Source organism: Carcharhinus amblyrhynchos, chromosome 12 (genome assembly GCF_965287045.1).
Source record: "Carcharhinus amblyrhynchos chromosome 12, sCarAmb.v2.hapA, whole genome shotgun sequence".
NCBI lineage: Eukaryota > Metazoa > Chordata > Chondrichthyes > Carcharhiniformes > Carcharhinidae > Carcharhinus > Carcharhinus amblyrhynchos.
The window spans coordinates 4,609,810-4,631,076 of NC_137335.1; the positions used below are offsets into that span (position 1 = coordinate 4,609,810).

General features: G+C 43.3%; 1 protein-coding gene across 3 annotated transcripts in view; it reads left to right on the forward strand.

Moving 5' to 3' along the window:
- Nucleotides 1–21,267, forward strand: part of kif16ba (kinesin family member 16Ba) — a 152,000-nt gene that overhangs the window by 124,983 nt on the left and 5,750 nt on the right. For all 3 annotated transcript variants that reach the window (XM_080200001.1, XM_080200002.1, XM_080200003.1), the window contains one exon: nucleotides 18,514–18,597. In XM_080200001.1, the coding sequence (XP_080056127.1) occupies nucleotides 18,514–18,597 (84 nt within the window). The remainder of the gene's footprint in view (nucleotides 1–18,513; nucleotides 18,598–21,267) is intronic.

The window sequence follows — 21,267 nt, forward strand, 5'->3', positions numbered from 1 at the left end:
ACCTCAAATCCCTGAGTCTCTCCTCATAGGACCTCCCTTCCATACCAGGCAACATCCTGGTAAACCTCCTCTGCACCCTCTCCAAAGCCTCCACATCCTTCCTATAATGTGGGGACCAGAACTGTACACAATACTCCAAGTGCGGCCGCACCAGAGTTTTGTACAGTTGCAACATGACGCTGCGGCTCCTAAATTCAGTCCCCCTACCAATAAACGCCAAGACACCGTATGCCTTCCTAACAACCCTATCTACTTGATTCCCAACTTTCAGGGATCTATACAGATCACATACACCTAGATCCCTCTGTTCATCCACACTATTCAGAGTCCTACCGTTAGCCCTATACTCTACACATCCGTTATTCCTGCCAAAGTGAATTACCTCACACTTTTCTGTATTAAACTCCATCCTCCACCTCTCGGCCCAGCTCTGCAACTTGTCCAAGTCTCCCTGTAGACTAAGACACCCTTCCTCACTATCTACCACACCTCCGACTTTGGTGTCATCAGCAAATTTACTAATCCATCCAACTATACCCTCATCCAGATCATTTATAAAAATTACAAACAGCAGTGGCCCCAAAACAGATCCCTGAGGCACACCACTCGTAACTGAGCTCCATGTCGAATACTTACCATCAGCCACCACCCTCTGTCTCTTATCCTCCAGCCAATTCCTAATCCAATTTCCTAGATCACCCTCAATCCCATTCATCTGCAATTTCTGCAGAAGCCTTCCAAGATGAACCTTATCAAACGCCTTACTAAAGTCCATATATACCATGTCAACTGCCTTACCCCCATCCACCTCTTTGGTCACTTTCTCAAAAAACTCAATAAGGTTAGTAAGGCATGACCTACCCTCCACAAAACCATGCTGACTATCTCTAATCAATTCATTACTCTCCAAATAACTATAAATCCTATCCCTAATAATTTTTTCTAAAACCTTGCCCACAACAGAAGTAAGACTCACCGGTCTATAATTCCCGGGGAAGTCTCTGTTCCCCTTCTTAAACAATGGGACAACATTCGCTAACCTCCAATCTTCTGGCACTATACCGGTGACCAACGACGACCTGAAGATCAGAGCCAGAGGCTCTGCAATCGCCTCCCTTGCCTCCCAGAGAATCCTAGGATAAATCCCGTCCGGCCCAAGGGACTTATCTATTTTCAAACCCTCAAGAATATCTAGCACATCCTCCCTATCAACTGCAATACTGTCCAGTTTACAACCCTGTAACCCAGTGTTCTCCTCAGCTACATTTATGTCCCCCTGCATGAACACCGAAGAGAAATATTGGTTCAATGCCTCTCCAATCTCTTCCGGTTCCACACATGAATTCCCACTGCTATCTCTAACTGGCCCTAATCTTGCCCTAACCAACCTTTTGTTCTTAACATATCTATAGAACGCCTTAGGGTTCTCCTTAATCCTATCAGCCAAAGTCTTCTCATGTCCTCTTTTAGCCCTTCTTAACTCTCTCTTTAACTCCCTCCTAGCCAATCTAAAGCTTTCTAGTGCACTACCTGAGCCCTCAAGTCTCATCCGGACATAAGCCTCCTTTTTCTTTTTAACCAGCGAATCAACTTTCCTAGTGCACCACGGTTCCCTAGCTCGACCAATTCCTCCTTGCCTGACAGGGACATACATATCAAGGACTCGCAGTAGCTGCTCCTTGAAAAAACTCCACATTTCGGACGTTCCAAGACCCTGTAGTCTCCTAGTCCAACCTATGCTTCCTAATTCTCTCCTAATAGCCTCATAAGTAGGGAGGTCTTGCTGCAGCTGTATAGGGCATTGGTGAGGCCGCAGGTGGAGTACTGTGTGCAGTTTTGGGCGCCGCACCTGCGCAAGGATATTTTGGCCCTGGAGGGAGTGCAGAGGAGGTTTACTAGGCTGATACCGGAGTTGAGGGGGTTGAGCTATGAGGAGAGGCTGAATAAACTAGGCTTGTACTCGCTAGAGTTTAGAAGAATGAGGGGAGATCTCATTGAGACGTATAAGATGATGAATGGCATGGATAGGATAGAGGTGGAGAGACTCTTCCCGCTCAAAAAAGACAGTAGGACTAGGGGGCACAGCCTCAAGATAAAGGGGGAGCGGTTTAGAACGGAGTTGAGGAGGAACTTCTTCACTCAAAGGGTGGTGAATCTCTGGAATTCTTTGCCCGTTGAAGTGGTGGAGGCTGCCTCGCTAAATATTTTTAAGAAGCGGGTTGATGGGTTCTTGATAAGAGAGGGGATTAAGGGTTATGGGGAGAGGGCGGGAAAGTGGAACTGAGCCACAACAGATCAGCCATGATCTTATTGAATGGCGGGGCAGGCTCGAAGGGCTAGATGGCCTACTCCTGCTCCTATTTCTTATGTTCTTATGTTCTTATAATTACCCTTCCCCCAGCTAAAACTACTGACCCGAGGTTCATGCCTATCCCTTTCCATCACTAAGGTGAACGTAACCGAATTGTGGTCACTATCACCAAAATGCACCCCAACTTCCAAGTCTAGTACCTGGTCTGGCTCATTTCCCAGCACCAAATCCAATATAGCCTCACCTCTAGTTGGCCTATCAACATACATATATATATATACATATACATATACATACACATACACACATAAACATACACATACACACACACACACATACATACACACACACACACACACACATACATACACACACACACACACACACACATATACACACACACGCGCGCGCGCACACACACACACACACACACATACATATACACACACACACACTGGGATGATCCCGAATGAGCTGCCTGAGAGACTGGTGTAGGCAGGTTCAATCGAGGCATTCAAAAGGGAATTGAACTGTGATCTGAAAAGGAAGGATGTGCAGGGATACAGGGAGAAGCCAAGGCGAGCATTGCTCATTGTTCATTCAGAGAGCTGGTGCAAACCCAATAGGCTGAATGTCCACCTTCTGTGCTGTAACAATTCTGTGATAATTCTTGTTTCCTTCAATGTAGTGATGTAGGCAGAGTAATTTTTATAACAATGCTGAACCATCCACATTTGAAATTGAATTGTGAAAATGATTGCCATTTTGATTTGACTTTAGGACAATTTGCATGGAGGTATTGTCAGTGTTCACAATTGGTTAAGTAGCTCAACACTTTTATGTATATTTTATAATGAATTTGAATGTGCACTTCATTGAGTATGGAGATTGTCTGCCTGTTTCTTTTTGTTCTCTATGGTAATTAAGGTCAGGAATCTTTTAGTTTATTTAACAAAGGACTTTGTTAAATTTTAGAGAGCTGTTCTTGCTGGTGTTATTGAAGAAGAGTAGGAGTTATTTCTGAACCCTATTCAAAGAAAACCATTGATTTTGGTACTGTCTATGTGTCCATACATTGTGTTCTACCCTAGGGCTGATCCTCATTCAAATTGGACAGTGTAACATTTTTCTCCTTTCGTTCCAAAGAAGGGCTGATTCCAATTCAAAAGCAGCTTATCTTTTTCTGCAGTGGCAGCTAGATGAACCAATATGCCAAGAATTCCTCGAGAGACTGACCTTGAGGCAATTTCCTCTCAAGAGTTGGCATGGTTTTTACTAAGCCTTGGTGCCTTGAGAGCTGAGACTGATACGAGCACTACTGTACTGTGCTGAGGTTATTCTGAAGGTTTAGTCTCAGCCACCACTGGTCTCTACACCATTGTTATACCACTGATTGTGTGGAAGTGGAGCTAGTTATGGAATTAATCAGATTATCTCCCAAGAGTGCGTTCTTTTCTTGTTCTGGAAAGCAAATCCAATTTTCGTAGAGTTTCAACCTGAGGACTTGGAGTTCTCTTATTTACAAATAGATATTACAAACTTTTCGCTGACTGTGGGACTCAATGTTTCCTAAATTCAAACATAATGCAAAGTATTCGACATGATGGAATATAAAAGGTCATCTGATGGAATTTTCTGAAGGGACAGTGTCCTGATCATAGAGTCATAGAATCCCTACAGTGCAGAAGGGGGCCATTAGGCCCATTGAGTTTGCACTGCCCACAATCCCACTCAGGCCCTATCCTCATAGCTCCATGCATTTACCTTAGCTATTCCCTCTGAAACTAAGGGGCAGTTTAGCAGAGCCAATTTAGCATGGCCAATCTACCAAACCTGCACATCTTTAGAATGTGGGAGGAAACTAGGCACCCGGAGGGAACCCATGCAAACACGGGGAGAACTTGCAAACCCCACACGGACAGTGGCCCGAGCTGGGAATAGAACCCTTGTCCCTGGTGCTATGAGGCAACAGCGCTGACCACTGTGTCACCGTGTTGTCCTGATTCCTTACATGGTTGAAAATAATTGTTGAGTTTTCAAAGTTGAATTTTTGCAACGATAGTTAAAATACCGGAGTGTCCATTGAACATAAGAACATAAGAAATAGGAGCAGGAGTAGGCCATTTAGCCCCTCGAGCTGCCCCGCCATTCAATAAGATCATGGCTGATCTGAAGTGGCTCAGTTCCACTTTCCCGCTTTCTCCCCATAACCCTTAATCCCCTTGCCTACCAAAAAGCTATCTACCCGTGTCTTAAATATATTTAGCGAGGCAGCCTCCACCACTTCAACGGGCAGAGAATTCCAGAGATTCACCACCCTTTGAAGAAGTTGCTCCTCAACTCCGTTCTAAACTGCCCCTCCCTTATCTTGAGGCTGTGCCCTCTAGTCCTGCTGTCCTTTCTGAGCGGGAAGAACCTCTCAACCTCTACCCTATCCATCCCCTTCATCATCTTATACGTCTCTATAAGATTCCCCCTCATCCTTCTAAACTCCAACAAGTACAAGCCCAGTCTCTTCAGCCTCTCTTCATAGTTCAGCCCCCTCAACTCCGGTATCAGCCTAGTGAACCTCCTCTGCACTCCCTCCAAGGCCAAAATATCCTTGCGCAACTGCGGCGACCAAAACTGCACACAGTACTCCAGCTGCGGCCTCACCAGTGCCCTGTACAGTTGTAGCAAGACCTCCCTACTGTTATATTCAATCCCCCTCGCTATGAAGGCCAGCATCCCATTTGCCTTCCTGATCACCTGCTGCACCTGTCGGCTGGGTTTTTGCGACTCATGCACAAGGACCCCCAGGTCCCTCTGCACCGTAGCATGCTGCAGCTTTTCGCCCTTTAAATAATAGTCCCTCCTACTATTCTGCCAAAGTGGATAACCTCACACTTGCCAACATTGTATTCCATCTGCCAGGTCCTCGCCCACTTGCTTAGCCTATCTAGATCCCTCTGCAGACTTTCTACACCCTCTGCACAATTTGCTTTTCCACTTATCTTTGTGTCATCAGCAAATTTGGACACCCTACACTCAGCTCCCTCCTCCAAATCATCTATATAAATGGTAAATAGCTGAGGCCCCAGCACCGATCCCTGGGGCACTCCACTAGTCACCAACTGCTAATCCGTATAGCACCCATTGACACCTACTCTCTGCCTCCTATTTGACAGCCAATCCTCTATGAAATCCTCTATTGAAACTGGTGTGTCAGTCAGTGAGTTGGAGGTGGACTGGAGTTCAGCAAACAAAATCTACTTAAACCACGCAAAAAGTCTACAGGGTGTATTTTTAAAAGTCTCCAAAACACCTCGATTAAAAGCAGAAAGATGCAGTGAGTGGAGGATAGTCATGTGTATAAAATCAGTATTCTGGCCAGGAAGTATAATTTGTGCCTTAGAGTGAAAAATATTTCAACCGAGGTCACTTAATGGTCGCAAACTTGAATTAAGTTCCACCTTAAAAAGAGTTTTTATTACAGCAAGTCTTTTGGCCATTTGCATTATTCACACACTTGCCAAATATATATACCCAGGAGCTTAGTGTGAGCATCAAATGGACATGACATGTAATGTTTTATGGATGTACTTTTCTTCTTTTTTCCATTTATATATATTGTGTGCCCCTGCTCAGATTCCATTCTAACCTGAAGCTTAGTGACAGTTCATCAGGAGAGCCTGAAGATATTTTTTAAAAGGCGTTCAAGATGCTATTTCTGATATTAGAATCATCAAAGGTTCCTTGCTTCACTATCATTTCTTCTTTGAAGTGAAGCCCCTTGGCAAGGACATAATAGAAGAATAAACTAGAAAATGTGAGCAGTATTTATTTTGAAAAAGGTGGAAGACACCACATAAATTTTTCATCCATTTGAGAAATGTTCTTGCAGTATAGTACAGCACAGAAGGAGGCTGTTCATCATAAACCTACACGCCAGTCTCTTATGAAAAGCTAAGACCACATGCAATCTTCAACCCGAGGAAGATTAGGGAGTAGAAAGCATCAGGTAACAGCTGAGGTAAGACTAAAGATAAGGGGCAAGGAGAGGGTAGGAGTAGGTTAGAAAAGCTAGTGCTGCAACGGTATTGTCACTGGACCTGTAATCCAGAAATCCAGGATAATGCTCTGAAGGCCGAGGTTCAAATCCCACTATGCAGATGGTGAAACTTGAATTAAATTTTAAAAATCTGGAATTAAAAGTCTACTGAGGGCCATGAAACTATTGTCGTAAAAAATCCATCTGGTTCACTAATGTGAAATCTAACTAACCAGGAAATCTGTCTAATCAGACTGTGTTTGACTCTTAAAATGCCCTCGGAATTGGCCTAGCAAGCCATTCCATTCTATTAGGGATGGGCAACAAACACTGACCCAGCCAATAAAGCCTACATCCCCTGAATGAATAAAAAAAAGTATCCTGGTGCATGGTAGCGGCCGGTAGAGTGAGGAAGAACAATTCAGGAATAAATGAAGGGGCAATAGAGTCCAGTGATGGGTCGAGAGGGAGGGTTAGAACTCTAGGGGAGTGAGAGGCTGATGGAGGGTCTCAGCGTAGGGTTGGAGACTCACAGAAGCAGCCATGTCATTGGAACCTGTGACGCAAGTACTTAAAAGGATTTTCAATACTACGGAAGGATAGGACATAGAGAGGGAAAGGATATTATAAAGATGACTAAAATGAGTTGAGGAAGAGGTCAGAGAAGATGGAAAACAATGTCCTAAATGGTAAAAAGAAGTCAACAAGGCATGTTTGTAATAAACGAGCAGATAGTTGGGGAGAGGCGAAAGCTGACGATGGGACAGTGTTAGAATTGAAAAAAATGAATAAATTAAAAAGGATGATTAATTTGCACTCTGACATCAAATAGATTAACGGAAGCTAATTGCTAAATGGTGGCGTTAAATTTAATTAAATAGGTTGGGGAGACATTTGACAAAATGAACTTTATAAATGCAGAATTACAAATGAAAAGAGCCTCATACATCAATTTTAAACAGCTTGGCATTTGTCAACAAAATTAATTTGACATTATGGTTGTATCTAGGAAATTTGTTCAATAAGTATTATAAATATTGGGGCTATTCTGGGGAAGTTAAATAAGCATCATGAGGCTAATCAGTGACAAGAAGGTATAGCAATAACAGATTGTTTATCCATTTGCTTGTCGGACAGACCACATTGTCCGCATGCCTGACATGAGATGCCCAAAACAAACATTGCCCGAAGTTTCAACGTAGCAAGTGAGCCCCTGGAGGGTAGACAAAACACTTCAGGGACACCCTTAAAGCCTCCTTGGAAAAGTGCAACATCCCTACTGACACCTGGGATCCCTGGCCCAAGACCTCCAGAACTGGAGGAAAGGCATCCAGGAGGGAGCTGAACACTTTGCTCCCTTTAGGATGGGGTGGCACAGTGGTTAGCACTGCTGTCTCTCAACACTAGAGACCCGGGTTCAGTTCCAGCTTCAGGAAACTGTCTGTGTGGAGTTTGCACATGTCCCTGTATCTGCTTGGGTTCTGTGGTTTCCTCCCACACCAAAGACGTGCAGGTTAGATGGATTGGGGAATTAACAGGATAAATATGTGGAATATGGGTTTGGGATCTGGATGGGATTGTGGTCGGTGCAGACTCAATGGGTTGAATGGCTGCCTTGTGCACTGTAGGGATTCTATTCTATGGGTGAAACTCAAAGCGTTGACAGCGAGAGGCATGCGTAGACTAGTTCATACATTGGATTCACCTGAGAACCCATTTTTAGCGTGGAAGCAAGTCATCCTTACCTCCTCAGGACTTCCTAAGAGAGTGTGACGGACACTTCTCCTTCTGGCTACGATGGTGCAGCAGTGAGCAATAGGGCAGCAATATTCAACACTATCCAGGCTTGTGGGCTGGCAGGCAGACAGCTGGTCCAGCAAGCAATTAAGTCATGGGCAGCCAATGGCATACAGCAGGCAAGAGTGTCCCAGAGACCAAGGTTGGTTGTTTCACTTCTGGGGAAAAAAAAATAGCAGGGCCAGGGACCTGTGTTCAATTCCCAGCTTGGGTGACTGTGTGTAGTTTGCACGTTGGCCGTGTTCTGTCTCCACAGATGCTGTCAGACCTGCTGAGATTTTCCAGCGTTTTCTGTTTTTGTATCAGATTCCAGCATATACACAGTTTTGTGCTTTTATCTTACTGTTAACATAAAGTTGGTCAGCAGATGTTTGGACTTCCCCCTTCACCCAGATGTTTGCTGCACCTCTTGAACGACAATTGCAATAAAATGTAAACTGAGTTTGATTTTAGTCTGTTCAATCTTCCACCTCAAGACTATTTGTTTGAAAAGTCCCTTTTTTAAAACAGCCAAAGGTGTTCCTTTTATACCCAAGAAGAAATTATAAACAATATCTGCTTCCAGATAAGAGCAAGAATTTATTATTGCTGCATATATATTTATTAAAAATTGAGAGTAATTGTTTTTGAAGTAGAGCTGTACTGTATAAAATGCAAAGGTGCATCAGTGGTTGGTGGACGAGCTTATTGAGCTATTAACTTGACCAAGATGCAATCACGTGGTTGAAACTGACACATTGTACTGCAGAGATTAACCATATGAAGCTAAAGAATGTAGCTGGAGCCTGCCACATATAAGGTCAAAAATGGCCGGTGTCCAATCTCCCTGAGCAACAGGAATGTAATTGTGTTGAAGGCTTCATGTTCAGTGAGCCACGATAGCAATTAACTTAGTAGTGTCAGCCGCCCGACAAACATCTCTGGAACGTGACATGATTTTACAATCAAAAGTTCCATTTATTCAATCAGTTGTTACTCTTTCTATTTCACAGTGGTAACAATTCTTTGCACCCTTACTGGCCATAAATTGACAGAGTATAAGAGTTTTCACAGCGAGGTGTAGTGCAGAATGGTTGCCCCGTATGCCTACACTAGTAATTTCTGCTTTTAATAAAGCATTCAGTAAATTATTCTGCTTATTTTCCATTATTTTAAATCGGGGCTACATTTTTTTCACTTCATTATTTTTTCCTCCTTGCTAAAGAATATTCCTGTATTTGAAGATTGCATAGATTGATCAGTGCCTTCCCAGTGAGAGCTCTTTATTGAACTGTCTTCAGATGCCTGCCTCAAAGGAGACATTTTCATGGCATAGTCACTTAACTATGGAAAGACAGATGTGGCATCAAACATTTTACATTTCAAAACTCAAACATCTTCCTTTTCATATCAAACAAAATATACAAACACCACTGCCCCACCCCTCCCCCCAGCGAACAGAAGACATTTGATTAAATGATCCTGTGTGGCTGTGAGTTACCCAAGTTACCCACTATAGATCCATTATTTTCATGCATTACCACCTGTTTGTTTTACGAGTCAGTCACTGCACTTGCGTTGCACGACACAGGATGGAATTTTCTGGTCGTGCTCACCCCAAGGATGGAAAATCCTGCCCGAGGTCAACAGACCTTTGCATGGTCTGTGTCCTGCCTCCTACAATTCCCATGGTGGGCAGGATGGGAAAATTCCATCTATAGTCTCTAAATTGCACATTTCTTTTAATGGAACGGGTGCAGTTTGACATTGGTTGTTTGTCTGGGTGGTGTTCCTTGTCCAGAGAGTTCCCATGGCTCTTGTTGCCTTGGTGGCTATTGTTGTTCCACTGTGGTTGCAGGGGGCTCATGGAGGTCTAGGATTGATGGTAGTGTGAAGTCTTTCAAGGTTGCAACAACTTTGCGTGCCTCTTCTGCCTACTCTTTTCCCTGACAGTACGTTGAGTTGAGCTGTTTATTACAATTCCTGCTTTGAGTTGCTAACTATGAAATTGAGGGTCATTATTTCCTCCTCGTAGCTTTGTGTCACCTTGTTCAGATCTCGCACAGCTTGGTTCATTGAAGATTTCAGTTTATTGTGCATGTTCAAAGGTATATGCTCAGCTTAAATTTGGCACTTCAAATCTTCCAGCTCCACTTTGATGTGAGCATTTTCTTGTAGAATTGCTTCATTTACCTTTGCGCTGAGAGGTCTTTGTTGATCTGCCTTGAGGTGACTGCCTCCAGAGAGAAAGAACACCTCATGGCATAGTCGCATGACTATGGAAAGCCATATGTGACATTACACAGATTAGATTTCAAAACCAGTCAGTAAGTATCCTGTGATACTTTGTCAAGTGGCTGCTATTCTCATGTGAACCTTAATAACAAGTTGTTCAACCGTGCAGTTAGTTGTCTGGCTGATCCTGATTCTTTCATCCCATTTATTCTTGCTCTCTCTTTCACTGTCTCTCTCACTCCCCACCCACCCCTCACTCGCTCACACTGGGTACCAATTAGGATTGAAAAGTTTGGCTGGTTTGACTTCGTCTGTGCCCACAGAAACTGAGGAGCGTTCTATCTCTTCTTCAGCTGCCCCAGTGGAAATCAGCCAGTGCACAGTCCGAGATTGAACCTGGCATTTTCATGATTTAGATAAACTCGCTGAGCTGGTGCAGGAGCCTTATCTCTAACATGGACACAGAGAATGTTCAGTGCTCATAGCTTGTGTTCCCAGGGAAATTTATCATCCTTTACACTGCCTGATTTAACTATCTATAAATAAAACAGGGATCAGAGCTGTCAGGCCCTACATTATGTTTTGGCTGCCTTAAATTTGTGAGCTGTTACCAAGACGCTCTGTTATTCAATATAATCCATGGGGCAGATCATACATTGATGGCACCAGTTATGCATTAGGGTGCCAGGTCCTCAGAGTATTGGGTGTGGAGTGCTCCAGGCCCACTCTGCACAGGCTGTGCTTACAACGTCAAATGCAGCAGCAGACAGGCTCAATGTATGGTTGGAGTCTTGTGTGCAAATTTTGTGGAAAGCACTGTCCATTCTGACAAGCAATGAAGCTCAGCAGCGAGCCAGCCACTTCTCTGCACCTGGGAAGCAATGCACAGTTAAGATAATAAGAAGGAGCGCATTATTAGGAAGTAGAAGGCATTATTAGGAAGTAGAGGTGGAGTAGCGGAACAATGTTGATGCTGTCTGTTGCCACTATCTAAATTTGATCAACCAATGCATTTAATCCAGAGGGGACAATCTGGAGAAGTGATGGAAAATCCAATTTGCTTCTAAGGGGGGAAGGGGTCATTAAGTATCCACCAGGTTTTAGGATGGAAATCCAAACACACTCACACATCCCTTTACCTCCCCATCTTCCCCTGCCTCCAGAGCTGCTCGCCAGGGGCCAGCACCTCCAGAATGATGGTTGCTACTGACCACTAACCATGCCCTAGGGCCTTCAGCAGGGATTGTTATTGGATCCTTGAACTCAGGTGAGTGGGAATTGTTTGGGGACCATTGAGAGCAGTTGTAGGAGGAGGGTGGGGAAAGCGGGCTGACACAATGGGATGTTGGTGGCTTTCAGCAGCCACCCCCTCCCCAATACGGAGTTCCCTAAATCAGGCACTAAATGGTTTTGAAAGAGACCCTCTCTCGTCCCTCAACAAAGGCCAGAGGCAAACCCAGCAGTGTTCACTGGATGGCCTATGGAGGCCTGGGAAAGTTGTCACTTGCCCTTGATCCCTGAGTCTCCAGTAAATTATGGTGGCTCAGAGATACTTGGTAAATAATGAAGCCTAATTGACATCCTGCTACAATCCCTTTCCCTGTCCCTGACTTAATCGTTGGAGCTTTTCCAGTTGCCGCCAGCTTGACATGCATGTTGCAACTAACTAGGCCTGACCGCCATCTTTTCTGTTGCACTGGGCAGAATGAAATCCTGCGCTGGGTGTCATGTCACCGATGTTGCGTTTTACTACAGTTCCAGAAAGCCATTTTGAGGATGAAAATTGAACACTGGACCCTGGATTCTAATAAGCTCCAACCTAAAATGAAGACAATGCTTACTGTCTTCTAACTGATATCAACTTGCAAACATCTATCATTACCTGGATTTCCACAGTGACTGGAACCAGTGACTTTAACAGAAAAGGATTGCATCAACAACATGTTGTAGTCTCCACATGATTCATGGTAATACCACAGGAATTGTTCTAATGGTTCAGAAAAATTAAATTCCAGCATTCTAGTCTATTCAATTATCGTTATCATAAAGCAAGAATAGTAATTTGCAAATATGAGTAGCAAGTTAAGTCTGTCAATGAAGACATCATTGTAACTATAGTCTTATCGCAATGAAAGAACGCTCTTCAATCAACATGCTAATCAGAAAATGAGATGTGTTGAGAAATGATGTAGTTGACCTATAATGTATGCAGCTTGTTTAACTTTGTCAAGTATCTAAGCAGTGATTGTACAGCGCAGGGAATGCAAAACATTTTACTAGGTGCAGGGTGCGTAGGGAAGAAGTGTTTAGTTATGATGGTCTGTGCATCATTGCGTAGATCAGACTTCGTGGACCAGGCAGTCTCCTCCTGTCTTGGTTCTTACATACCTGACGTTGAGAGCTTAGCTTCACTGGTTCGTGTGGAGGATTATACATATCAAAGGCAGTCTCTGCAGCCAGCACAGCATGGAAAGTCACACCACCAGACATCCCAGACTTGGATATAAAGATAATCTGAAAGCCAACCTCTGAGCTTGCAAGTTGGATTCCCAATACATGGGGATAAACAACCTTAGACGCACCTACATGGAGAAGTCTTTTGTCATCACTGATCTCGACATTTGAAAAGAACAGAGCCAAATGCCTTCAGGACAAGCGAGTATATTGCCAAGCAAATGCCTCCATCCATCCCTCCAACACTGACTTCAGGTATAGTAGTTGCAACTAGTAATGAAAATCGAGACTCAGCCCTAATGTCACTCCCGAGTCGCTGTCAACCTGGGCTAAACCTTTTTTGCTGAACGCACATCTGTCAAGGTGACGGGAGAATCCACAGTCATCCTTTGTACAATGCCAGCAATTGTACAATCTATTTAGTAATGCTTGTATGGAGTTACTGTGACCTTGTGACGTGAGGTGTGTACAACAGCTGGAGACAACTCGTCAACTGCAATGTATCATTCTTTAGGAACCAAGGGACAAACACATCATATTCTATTGTGGTGACTGAGTGGAATCAGCATGACTCAAACTGTTTGTCTTTTCTCCCCCCTACTTTCATCCCTTTGGTAAGTATCTGACTTTTACCAACAGTGCGAGCAATAATGATCAAAGTGGCACAATGTATCATGTATAGCATTGGAAAAACAATATAGTGTATTTCTTTCTCAATGGTTTTACTTGTATCTCTAGCCTTTGTCATAAGAAATAGGAGCAGGAGCAGGCCATCTAGCCCTTCGAGCCTGCCCCGCCACCCAAGAAAATCATGGCTGATCTGTCATGGCTCAGTTCCACATTCCCACCCTCTCCCCATAACCCTTAATCCCCTCGCTTATCAAAAACCCATCAACCCACATCTTAAAAATATTTAGCGAGGCAGCCTCCACCATCTCAACGGGCAGAGAATTCCAGAGACTCACCACCTTTTGAGTGAAGAAGTTCCTCCTCAACTCCGTTATAAACTGCCCCCCCTTTATCTTGAGGCTGTGCCCCCTAGTCCTACTGTCCTTTCTGAGCGGGAAGAGTCTCTCCACCTCTATCCTATCCATCCCATTCATCATCTTATATGTCTCAATGAGATCTCCCTTCATTCTTCTAAACTCTAATGAGTACAAGCCCAGTTTATTCAGCCTCTCCTCATAGCTCAACCCCCTCAACTCCAGCATCAGCCTAGTAAACCTCCTCTGCACTCCCTCCAAGGCCAAAATATCCTTGCGTAAGTACGGCGACCAAAACTGCACACAGTACTCCACCTGCGGCCTCACCAATGCCCTATACAGCCACAGCAAGACCTCCCTATTTTTATATTCAATCCCCCTCGCTATGAAGGCCAGCATCCCATTCGCCTTCCTGACCACCTGCTGCACCTGCAGGCTGGGTTTTTGCGACTCATGCACAAGGACCCCGAGGTCCCTCTGCACCATCGCCTGCTGCAGTTTTTCGCCACGTAATAGTCCTTCCTACCATTATTCCTACCAAAGTGGACCACCTCGCACTTGCCAACATTAAATTCCATTTGCCAGTTGGCAAGTGTGAGGTGGTCCACTTTGGTAGGAATAATCGTTTGAGGATTCTCTGCATTGATTTCTCACATTCTGTGGACTTTCTTTACAAGGATAAAATAGGTATCCAGCCCCTAAAAGTAGTGATTCGGCAAGCTCACAACGTGTAGAATTTGAAAAAATACACCAAGAATAACTGTCATATATGCGTACAGCAAATGTGGGCAAAATACTTAACTATTTCTCAGAATCCTTAGCTATATTTGTCTTTACAGCTTGCAAGAAACAATCCTTTTCACTGTACACTAATACATGTGACAATAATAAATCAAATCAAAATATTTGTCTTTTTTTTCCTTTCCTATGATTTGTCCAGAGTATGGTCAAACATATACAAAGTTTTGAGAATACCCCAGTTATTTCCATAGATGGGACCTACGCAATTCACCCCTTCCCGAATTCCTCTTTATTCCATTCTTACAAACCATGACACAAATTAGCCTCCCATCTGTTGACTCTGTCTACACTTCCCGTTGCCTCAGAAAAGCAGCCAGCATAATTAAGGACCCCACGCACCCCAGATATTCTCTCTTTCACTTTCTTCCGTCGGGAAAAAGGTACAAAAGTCTGAGGTCACGGAACAACTGACTCAAGAACAGCTTCTTCCCTGCTGCTATCAGGATCTTGAATGGACCTACCTCGCATTAAGTTGATCTTTCTCTACACCCTAGCTATGACTGTAACACTACGTTCTGCACTCTCTTTCCTTCTCTATGAATGGTATGCTTTGTTTGTGTAGCACACAAGAAACAATACTTTTCACTGTGTACTAATATGTGTGACAATAATAATTCAAATGATGAGCTAACAGCGCTCCTAATTGTCCCAGATCCTTTCAGGATCTAGAAAACAAGAGAAACGCCTCTACTTGTTTTTTGTGCCATCACCTATTTATTAAGCCTCATATTTTTGGTTCAGACAGTTTGAAATCAAAGACTCACCCAGCCGCCACAAGAAATATAGAATTAAACTAAGCCTTAATCAACATTGCATTCTTGTGATGAACTCATGTTCTCATACGTGGGAGCCAAAATGGACTTTAGTCCTGATAGAAAGGTGACATTAATTGTTTGCATTGCAGTTATGAGGTTTATAAAATTATGCTTTGGAGCTGTGTTGTTAAAGAAGATGGAAGGGGTCATAGAATCCTTGCACTGTGGAAGGAGGCCATTTGGCCTATCAAGTCTGCACCGACTACAATCCCACCCAGGCCCTATCTCCACAACCCCGTGCATTTACCCTAGCTAGTCCTTTTGACAATAAGGAGCAATTTAGCACGACCGAGCCACCTAACCTACACATCTTTGGACTGCGGAGGAAACCGGAGCACCTGGAGGAAATCTACGCAGACACAGGGAGAACGTGCAAACTTCACACAAACAGTGACCCAAGTTGGGAATTGAGCCCAGGTTCCTGGCACTGTGCAGCAGCAGTGCGAACCATTGTGCCATGTTCCGCCCTTACGGGTCTCGTGACTTACTCTGAAACCTGCTTGACAACAAACCTAGGCTGATCAAAGGGAGGCCCAGATTGTGTTACCAGGGCAATTAGTGTAAGGTTAGTCTGACTTCACAATGGGTAGATCCTGAATCCCAACAGTTTCAAAGACATTGAAAGTATCGAGTTGTGCTGTAAATTGTCCCTTTACTTCTGGGATGAGAGTTGGTGTCAAAAATAACTAAATCAGCATTTCCACCTGGCTGCCAATATTTCACATTGACATGGAGAAGAGTGCAGAGGAAGCTATGTTTGAGGTTCAGTTGCAGGTTTCCCTACTATCAGTGCGTATCACAGACAGCAGTTTTCTTTGGCCAACAAAGAGAGAGGACCGCTTTGCTTTGCAAATTACCACAACCAGATATGGGAGGGATATGGTCTCGTTGGATGAACTGTCCCTGCTGCTATCTGAGGATTTCCATAGAGTCGTCCTGGTGTGGCCAGAGGAGAGAATCATCAGGACGAGCTCATTGCTGATAGTGGTTTTTAGAAATTCTCTGAATTTAAAAAAGTGTCTGGAAATGGCCACTTGAAGTACAATGGAGAAATACAAACCCATCGAAAGCCTGAGTGACTGTGGACTGTTGCTTATAAGTGCAATTCAGTGGAGAGCATGATAAATTGAAAAGGGGAATATTCCAATCTATCATTTAAAATATAAGTCAGCCACTAAAAGACAATGGTGCTTAGTCAACAGTGCTTTTAGTCATTTGTTACAGTAAAATCTTAACATGTGAAATCTTGCCATTTCATACTTTTCTGCTATTAAATGTACATTTGAATTTTTTTTACATTTGTCAGGTGCTTCGGGGATTGTGACATTTGTAATGTCTTGCCACTGGGTACTGCCCTAAATGAGGTTTATTGGTGTGTGTATAGATTCAAGGCTGATAAACTTAACATTGGCACTTAGCTTTGCAGTAGCTCATTAATATAATCAAATGGCCTTAGGATGATCTGGATGGTGTTGTAAGATATCTTGAATCATCCTACCCCTTTGGATATTTTGAAGCTGACAGTCATTTAAGGAAGGATGTAAATGTATTGGGGATGGTTCAGCAGCGGTTCACTAGATTGATGCTTGGAGTGAGCACGTTGCCATACGAGGAAAAGTTAGACAGACTGGGCTTGTTTCCACTGGAGTTTAGAGGAGTGAGAGGCTGACTTGGTTGAAGTGTGTAAGATCCTGAAAGGTCTAAGATGTTTCCTCTTATGGATGAGTCCAGAATTAAGGGGCACTGCTTTAAAATTAGGGGTCACCCTTCTAGGACAGAGATGAGGAGAATTTGGGGTTGTGCGACTTTGGAACACTCTGCCTCAGATGGCAGTGGAATCAGAGTCACGAAATATTGCCAAGGCAGAGAATCACAGACTACCCAGAGAAGATGGGAATGTGGAATTTGAAACAAACATCAGCCATGATCGTAATTATGAGGGAGCCAGTGGCCTAAAGGTATTAATCCAGAATATCTGGGAACCCGGGTTCAAATCCTGCCATGGCAGATGGTGGAATTTGAATTCAGTAAAAATAAAAAAAATCTGGAATTAGGAATCTATTGGTGACCTTGAAACCATTGTCGATTGTGGAAAAACCCATGTGGTTCGCATGATGTGGACTGCCGGCGTTGGACAGGGGTGGGCACAGTAAGTAGTCTCTCAACACCAGGTTTATTTGGAATCATGAGCTTTCGGAGCACTGCTCCTTCATCAGGTGAGTGAAGAGGTAAGGCAGTTGTGTCTTTGCCTATATATGCCGTGTTTGTGAACCCAACTCTGCACTCATCTGAGGAAGGTGCGGCGCTCCAAGAGCTCGAGCTACCAAATTAACCTGTTGGACTTTAACCTGGTGTTGTGAGACTACTTACTGATTTATTAGCGTCCTTTAGGGAAGGAAATCTGTCATCTTTACTTGATCTGGTCTACATGTGACTCCAGAGCCACCGCAATGTGGTTGACTCTCAACTGCTGTCAGGCAACGGGGGATGGGCAATAAATGCTGGCCAGCCAGCGACACCCTTGTCCCACGAATGAATAAAAAATAATATTGAATGGCAGAGCAGGCTTGAGGGGCCAAATGGCCCACTTCTCCTATTACGTATGTTCGGATGTACAGTTGCTACACATATTTTGTGATGATGTTTTGCTATCTGGCCCATCAAATTTATATTGCTGTTTAATTCTTCTGCCAGTAAGGAAATAGAAAACTAGAACATAGTGCTCTTCTATCACTAAAAACTGAATAGAAACTTGTATTTAGTTAAAAAGTTTGGATTCTGTTGTACTTGATTTTGATTTTCCTGATGGCATTGCTCTGAAAATGTCCTGAGATTTAGTTCTTTTATTCTCCTGTATTGGAAATACTGGAGCACTCAGTTATTTATCTTCTAGGTACAATAGATAAAATCAGATGTTTTATGATCTGTATTCAGCTTATCTGTCTTCTTCAGGATACTTAAACAAGCGTGCCTGAGTGAAAAGGTGATAATATCCTACTTGTATCCTACTGACACACACACTTCCTGCAGTTGTTTACTCAGTAAGAGCTTGAAATGCTTTTTTCATTTTTGGCAAATGAGACTGATAAATTTGCTTGCTTTCGCCAGATCGGTGGCCTGGAATTCCCTCCAAAGAAGTTGTTTGGAAACCGGGATGAAAGAGTGATTGCTGAGAGACGATCACACTTAGAGGTATTATTGCATTTTTATTCAAATGTAAAGCTAAACAACTGTCTCACTTTGCCTTTATTGCAATAGTCAACAATTGATACATTTCCTTCCTAAACTGAAAGGTTATAGCACATGCTTTAAGTGAACATCGAATGTAGTATCAGTAATCTGTGCCTCGGTCAGAGAGCACAGAGGTGACAGATGAGTGCAATTTGGTGCAAGTTATTTGATTTATTATTGTCATGTATTAATATGCAATGAAAAGTATTTCTTGTGCGCTATTCAGACAAAGCATACCTTGCATAGAAAAGACCCTAAGATATAGGAACAGAATTAGGCCACTCAGCTCATTGAGCCTACTACGCCATTCAACCATGGCTGATATTTTTTTCATCTCCATTCTCCTGCCGTTGCCCATAACTTGTGATCCCTTTATTAATCAAGAGCCTATCTGTCTCTATCTTAAAGACACTGGATGACCTGGCCTCCACAGCCTTCTGCGGCAAAAAGTTCCACAGAAGAAAAAGAAAGGGTGCAGAATGTGGTGTTATAGTCATAAAGAGGGTGTAGGGACAGATCTACTTAATATGAGGTAGGTCCATTCAAAAGTCTGATGGCTAGGATGGCAGTGGCAGGGTTTTGGATGGGCTCAAGTGTATGGAGGGTAATAAAATGGGAAATCAGTCAGGAGCAGGTTGGAATGGTCAAGGCCAGAGGTAACAAAGGAATGCCTGAGGGTGCAGCAGTAGGTGAACTAACTTGGTAATTGAACAGATAAGTGACAGAGAACGTTAATAGTGGTTTTTATTTTAAAAGCCCATAATCAATGGGCACGAAATTGGCCGATGGAATACAATGTGAAAAATTGTAAAGTTATCCACTTTGATAGGAGAAACTGAAATTCAAAGCATTTCTTAAATGGTAAGAGATTTGGAAGTGTTGATGTCCAAAGAGACCTTGGTGTTCTTATTCATGTGTCATTGAAAGTTGACATGCAGGTTCAGCAAACAATTAGAAAGGCACTTGGTATGTTGGCCTTTATTACAAGAGGATTTGAATACAGGAGTGAGGGAGTTTTGTTGCAATTGTGTAGAGACTTGGTGAGACCCCACCTAGAGTATCGTGTACAGTTTTAGTCGTCTGACCCAAGAAAGGATATACTTGCCACAGAGGGAGTGCAACAATGGTTCACCAAACTGATCCCTGGAATATTGGGATTGCCTTATGAAGAGAAATTGTGGAGACTGAGCCTATATTCACTAGAGTTTAGAAGAATGAGATCCATTGAAGCATACAAAAGTCTTACAGGGCTCAATCGGACAGATACAGGAAAGATGTTCCCCCTGGCTGGGGCGGGGTTGGAATCAGGAGACCCAGTCTCAATAGTATTGGCTATGTAGGAATGAGATGAAAAGGAATTTCTTCACTCAACAGTGGGGTGAATGTTTGGAATTCTCTACGCTAGAGGGCTGTGTTGGCTCAGTCATTGAGATTTATTCAAGAGATATGAGTTGATTTATTACTGTCATGTATTAACATAGTGGAAAGTATTGTTTCTTGTGTGTTATACAGACAAAACATACTGTTCATAGAGAATAAAATGAGAGAGTGCAGAATGTAGTGTTACAGTCATAGCTAGAGTGTAGAGAAAGATCAACTTAATGCAAGGTAAGTCCATTCAAAAATCTGACAGTAGCAGGGAAGAAGCTGTTCTTGAATCGGTTGTTATGTGACTCAAATTTTTGTATCTTTTTCCTGACGGAAGAAGGTGAAAGAGAGGCTGTCTGGGGTGCGTTATTATGCTGGCTGCTTTGCCGAGGCAGCGGGAAGTTTAGACAGTCAGTGGATGGGAAGTTGGTTTGCATGATGGATTGGGCTACATTCATGACCTTTTGTAGTTTTTTGCAGTCTTAGGCAGAGCAGGAGCCATACTAAGCAGTCATACTACCAGAAAGAATGCTTTCTAAGATGCATCTGTGAACGTTGGTGGGAGTTGTAGCTGACGTGCTAAATTTCTTTAGTCTTCTGAGAAAGTAGAGGTGTTGGTGGGCTTTCTTAATTATAGTGCCAAAAGGCATGGAGAGGCCAGGACAGGTTGTTGGTGATCTGGACATCTAAAAATTTAAAGCTCTCGACCCTTTCTGTTTCGTCCCTGTTGATGTAAACAGGGGCATGTTCTCCTTCATGCTTCCTGAAGTCAATGACAGTCTCCTTCGTTTTGACATTGAGGCAGAGATTATTGTTGCAGCACTAGTTCATATTTCTAGATATTAAAGATATTTAAGGATTTTGCAGGAAAATGTTGAGGTAGATGATCAACTGTGATCTAGTTAAATGGTGGAGCAGGTTCAAAGGGCGACTAGCTGCCTCCTGCTCCTATTTCCTATTAACCGTGATCTAATTGAACATCAGTGGCATAGACTCCAGGAGTTAACTGGCCACCTCCTTGTTCCTATGCCCCTATGTTAGAAATGATCCATTAACTCAATCCACTGTTAAAATAATAGACACAGAAGGCAGTCTTTGGGCTCATCATGCCTTTGCTAATTAGTCCAGTTCCTCTGCCTTTTGACCAGAGCCATGTAAATGTTTCCCACTCGTGGTATATATCCAACTGCCTTTTGAAGGTGGTCAGTGAATGTGCTTCACCCCAGCACCCAGCCCCCTTTTTGGATATTGCATTACAGATCA